Genomic DNA, 6,243 nt, shown 5'->3' on the forward strand with positions numbered 1-6,243 from the left:
CTAGAGTCTTGACAAAACTGGTCTCCTAATAATTAGCTTCCTTAAGGCTCCCTTCATGTCACGATTTCTCAGACTATAGATGAAGGGATTGACCAGGGGAGTCACCACTGTGAAGATGACAGTGGCCACCGTGTCTTGGACTGAGTAGGAGGATGAAGGGCGCATATAGACCCCCAGGATTGCCCCATAGAAGAGGGACACCACAGTGAGGTGGGATCCACATGTGGATAGGGCTTTCCTTATTCCCTGAAGAGATGGAAACTTTAACACGTTAGAGAAGATATAGGCATATGAAACAATGATACATGTGAATGGTGTAATCGACATAAGCCCACCTGCAATGGATACCATCAACTCATTGATAAAGGTATCAGAACAAGACAGCTTTAGAACTGCATAGGGGTCACAGAAAAAGTGATGCACAGTATTGTTGAAACAAAAGGTGAGTCGGACCATGAGAAGAGTGTGTAGGAGAGCATGCAGGTTTGTAATGACCCAAGAGACCACCACCAGAAGGATACAGAGTTTGGGCTTCATGATCATGCTGTAGTGGAGTGGGCAACAGATGGCTACATAACGGTCATAGGCCATCACACTCAGAAGGAACCCATCCATGTTGATGAAAGTGATGAAGAAGTAGATCTGGGTCATGCATTCCACATAAGAGATAGACTTGCTTCCCAGTATGTGATTCAGCAGCATCTTGGGGGTTGTGACTGATGAAAAGCAGATGTCGATGCAGGAGAGGTTAGCCAAGAAGAAGTACATGGGGGTATGGAGATGACTGTCACAGCTGATGGCCAGGATGATGAGAATGTTCCCAATGATGGTGACCAGGTACATCCACAAGAACAGCCCAAAGAGAATCTCTTCCTGCTTTGACTGCCCAGAGAGTCCCAGGAGAAGGAATTCTGTGACCGTAGTCTGGTTGTCTCTATCCATGTCTGCAGGGGAGAAAATGTGGTCGAAATAAAAGGAAATATGGGGCACTTGGGTGGCTCAGTCGGTTAAGTGTCCAATTTCAACTTGGGTCATGACCTAATGGTTCATGGGTTCAAGCCCCGCATCAGGCTCCCTGCTGTCAGCACAGAGCCTGCTTCAGATCCTCTGTCCTCCTCTCTCTCTGCCCCTCCCCCTCTCATTCTCTCTCCCTCTCTCTCTCTAATATAAACAAACATTAAAAAAAATTTTTTTAAGTAAAAGGAAATGTTTAATTGAGTTCCATTTACCGTTTAGAGATTGTAATGTTTTAATGGTAACAGATCCAAAGTTTACTTCTTAATTAATCTCACTTTAAATATAAAAGTAGATAAACAATAATACATCATCATTTGAGTAAATTTTTTATGATACTGGTTTTGTCATTGATAACACACATTAGATAATTCTACAGAGTTAGCTTTCCTGAAGTAAATAGCTGGTTAATTTCCATAATTTTTTTTTTAATTTTTTTTTTCAACGTTTATTTATTTTTGGGACAGAGAGAGACAGAGCATGAACGGGGGAGGGGCAGAGAGAGAGGGAGACACAGAATCGGAAACAGGCTCCAGGCTCTGAGCCATCAGCCCAGAGCCTGACGCGGGGCTCGAACTCCCGGACCGCGAGATCGTGACCTGGCTGAAGTCAGACGCTTAACCGACTGCACCACCCAGGCGCCCCTAATTTCCATAATTTTAATTTATGTTTATTATCTTTGATTACATACAGCTTACTTCATACTTCACTAACATTCAATGAATATCCGGTATGTGGAGCTATTTTCCCACACATAGTTTTTTAGTTTATGAATGATGAATTCAGTCATTCATGGATAGGAAGACTGAGAAGAGGAATCAGAGATAAAAACCCTGAGACTCAGAGAGATTCAGTGATAGCACATTAGAATGACAGAACTCATAACATTTACAGTCCTAAAACAGTTAAATTCCCTTTTCTTCAAACTCCTCCTTAGTTTTACCTCTACATTTTGATTAACTACCATTTATGGAGAATACAACCAAGTGCAAAAACAACCAACATAGCCAGGCATCCAGACTCCTTCTTTACATGTAGCTCATCGCTTTATCCTTATTAACATCTGTAAGTTTTAGGAATAACAAGCTTCATCAAACAGAAGGAATAAATAAAGCCAGGAGATTTAACCATTTGTTCAAGGCCACAAGTTCTTTTACCTGAATGTGGGGGATAAGCTTAGGAATCCCCAGGGTTTACACCAATGGGTTAACAAGGCATAAAGAACTATAAAGTCATAAAATGCTCACACCCGAGTTTGGGTAAACCAGATTGGCACCCCAAGAATAGGGAATTGCAAAGACACCCTGAGAATAGGGAGGCACAAAGGTTCCAGGAATCGGGATATGCAAAGGCACCCCAAAATTGAGAGGGGGTGCAGAGCCCCCAGAATAGAGAGGGAGAGGCAAAGGCCTAAAATAAGAATGGTGCAAAGGTGCCCAATACATAGGTATATGAAATAAACAAGATTAGATATTCAGGGTGAAAGCACCCCAAATTTAGTACTATAGCGAAAAGCTGCTTTCACAGGAGGATAGGACCAGGTTAGGTAAATTGGTGAATTGGACTATGGACCACTGCACTGCAGGCAAAACAGCCCAGAGTGGAGATGGTTAACAAAAGAAAAGGTGCCTTATTAACCCTGTGGTTATTCTCCCTGTCTCATCCCCTAGACTAGCAAAGATACACAGGCACGGTGCCTCCTGTCTGCTGTTAACAACCATCTCCCCATCTGTCTGGTGCCCGGATTTTGTTTCATATTGACCCAAACCCCAAACACTGTATACCTTCAAAACCCCCTTTTCCCTCACGTCCCCAAGTTAATGTCCATAGTTTCTTTGTCTTTTTGTACATGCCCATCACGTTTGTAAGTCTTCTGATCTGAATAAATATGGGGCAAGGACCCTTATTCAGGGCTCTTGTCTTTTTCCCAGAAATTAGCTATCTCTCACTTTAATCCTGCGTCTGCTCTTTTGCTGGCCAAACGAGAACTTTAGACTTAGAGTCAACGACACCTGAATAAAATGCTACTGTATACAACTCAAATTCTTTCTGGGTGTCTCCTACATTTTCCCAGGATTATTCTACTTTTAGGCTTTGAAGGATGTGCCTGGAAGTTTGTCCTCAATGTTGTGACCGCATGGCATCAAAACTTCCTTGCTATTGCTCACAACTGTTGGCTTGGATAAGCTAAGTGTGCTGGTGAGGCCGCTGTGCACAGGATTTTGCAAAGAGACCTCTTTTCCCTCTTGTGCTAGCCAAAATGCAATCAGCTGGATTGTGGCACTTGGTATTATTTTTGAAGAGGAAGGCAAGTTCCTAGGGTGAAATTATGGGGTATATCTGAGTGACATTCCTAGCATGAAGAAATTAGTATAGGCAGGAGGAGTCAGATAAAGCACTGTGGCTGTGATAGCCATGGAAGAATTCAGGGTTTGGATGGTAAAGAGGATGGGACATGGCCTTCCTGATTAAGAACTAAAACCTGGGGTGGTAAGCAGAAGGAGGAAAGGGAGGAGACTCACAGGTTAAGTGGCTTGACTGGGGCAACAGATGTTACAGGTATAATTTTAAGGGGATTGGTTATAGGATGTTTGTAGTATAGCAACAGTGAAGTGTCCTAGCACTTTCAGAGTTAAATTAGTAAAACCATTGTAAAATTCTGACATCTGAAGGCATTTTCTCATAAGTCATATCACAGGATAAAAGTGTAGAAAGGCAGTACCAGGTTGTAGCCAGAGTTACTGAAAGTAGGCGCTCCAGGGAAAGGATGCCTAATGGGGGACGTAGAAGTTGGAGGGCAGGGCTTGCATCAAGGAAAACCCAAACCCGGGGCGCCTGGGTGGTGCAGTTGGTTAAACATCTGACTCTTGATCTTGGCTCAGGTCTTGATCTCACAGTTTGTGAGTTCCAGCCCCGCTTCAGGCTCTGTGCTGATCGCAGGGACTCTTGCTGGGGATTCTGTCTCTCCTCCTCTCTGCCCCTCCCCTGTTTATACTTTCTCTCTCAAAATAAATAAGTAAACTTAAAAAATTAAAAAAAAGAATTGTTCGATCTCACTCTGAAATAGTTGTTTATAACAAAAAAAAAGTTGTATTTATGCAGACTTTTTCCTTGTGTCTGAACAGCACATGTGAATATTCTGGTTTTAATTGCAGGCTGTTCCCCATAATGAAAATGGGAGTAAACGCTGGAAGAGGTATAGTAGGATGGCAGTGGGGCTTTTCCTCTTGCCTGGGAACTGTGGAAAAGGTCCATAAGGGCCTTTTAGGTCAGTAGGCTCTAAATAACCCAAACTCTGTGCTGGGAAATCTGCCAGCATTAGGGTTAGCTCCTGCTGCCAGTGTTTGCTGGGATAATACTTTCAGGAGCACAATTAATACTGCCCCCAAGCCCCCAAGTCCTGTTGTGAGAGAGATGAGAGCAGAAAGAGCAATGATTCTGAAGAAAGTCTGTGCCCTCTCATTACACCCCACAGGGAGAGGGAAGTGGGCTTCCTGGTCCCCAACTCTGAGTGTGGAGACCGCCAAAAAAGTCCCACCAAAGACTGGAGATGCTTATACCGTGGGGAGACCATCCGTTGGTTTCCTGACTGGGCATATGGGCTTGCTGATCAGCCCTCCCTCTCCCAGAGCAGGGAAGAGAAAATGGGCAGAGATGGGAGAACGGAGAGAAGGAAGAAGGCTGGCAGAGAAGCTAGCTGTGTGCCATTGCAAGGACGTATGAGTTCCCCGAGCACTGGTGGCCCCTGTGGAAGACATGTGACAGCTACTTCATAGGACAAAATCTGTGCCTTCCAGGAAAGGGGAGCTCTTCAGTAACATAAACGCCATTTGGGTGGGACTGGGGAAGGGGCGGGAGGTTACAGGGGTTGAGTGAGAGCTGAGACCCTCTCTGAGACCCTCTCTGACCCTCTCTGAGTCCGCTCTGAGACCCTCTGGTAATCCCTGGAAAATCCCCTATGAGCAGCCCACAGAGATAAAAGCCCATAAGTGAGGGGCGCCTGGGTGGCTCAGTAGGTTAAGCATCCTACTTCAGCTCAGGTCATGATCTCATGGTTCCTGAGTTCCTGAGTTTGAGCCCCGAGTTGGGCTCACTGCTGTCAGGGCAGAGCCTTCCTCGGATCTTCTATCCCCCTGTCTCTCTGCCCCTCCGTTGTTCATGCTCTCTCTCTCTCTCAAAAATAAACAAACAACAACAACAACAAAGCCCATAAGTAAGACAGACAAGCCAGAAGGGCAGCAAATAGGAACAGAGGAGAGACAGCTCCCTTACTTGGTCAAGGAGAGTACCCCTACTAGATTTCCCCCCTCTCTTTCTTTCTCCAAATCAGGAAGTGTACATCTACCAGCATCCCCCTCCCCTTCCGTACTCCAAGCCAAGGCACATTGTGAGAGAGTAGAAGATTTAGACTGTTCGTGACCACTTGACCACAAGTGTGTTCTTGACCACAAGAGATCGAAGATTTAGACTGTTCTTGACCACTTAAAAGCACCATTTTTATGGTATGCAATGGCTTAAAATGAATGAATCTGGCCAGGATGTTTTTAGGAGACCTGCCAATAGAAGATCAGTTACTAGAAAAAATAATCTCTTGTTTCATGGTTTAAACTTCAGCAGGTGGAGATTCCACAGAGAGTAGGTGATATGGCAATTCCTCTTACTCTGAATGGATATTCACCACCCACCCCATGAATATTCATTCAATCTCCCATGCAGCTTCCTGTTAACAAAAGAGTGCTAAGTAATCTTTTTAAAAAGATTTTATTTATTTATTTTTGAGAGAGAAAGAGAGAGAGTGTGTGCAAGCAGGGGAGGGACAGAGAGAGAGGGAGACACAGGACCCAAACCAGGCTCCTGGCTCTGAACTGTCAGCACAGAAGCCGACTCGGGGCTCAAACTCAAGAACTGTGAGATCATGACCTGAGCCAAAGATGGATGCTTAACCAACTGAGCCACCCAGGCACCCCTATATAACTTACCTATGTGGATGCCTGGTTTCCTGCACTAATCTCTTCTGAGTCTCGGTAGCACGTGGCTGTCTCTGAGACATCTGGTCTTCAGCATTGAGGGTTTGTGTTCCTGGACCTCAAAACTGGAGCTGCTGAGTGCCCAGACCCCAGCTCAAGCCAGCTCCCCTCTGTGGGGCTCTTTGTGGCATCCAAGGAGCTTCTCCTTCTGGGACACCTCAATTACGTGGTCATAGACAATAGTGGATGGACAAACACAAGG

At 45.0% G+C, this 6,243-nt stretch overlaps 1 protein-coding gene across 1 annotated transcript; it reads right to left on the reverse strand.

The window, feature by feature from the left end:
- LOC123601805 (olfactory receptor 1361-like) lies at positions 1–969 on the reverse strand. Its single transcript, XM_045485530.1, has one exon. It carries the CDS (start codon positions 940–942, stop codon positions 1–3), a length of 942 nt encoding a protein of 313 aa, XP_045341486.1. The 5' UTR covers positions 943–969.
- Between the last annotated feature and the right edge of the window lie 5,274 nt (positions 970–6,243).

The sequence above is a fragment of the Leopardus geoffroyi genome, chromosome A1 (genome assembly GCF_018350155.1).
Source record: "Leopardus geoffroyi isolate Oge1 chromosome A1, O.geoffroyi_Oge1_pat1.0, whole genome shotgun sequence".
NCBI classification, from domain to species: Eukaryota; Metazoa; Chordata; class Mammalia; order Carnivora; family Felidae; genus Leopardus; species Leopardus geoffroyi.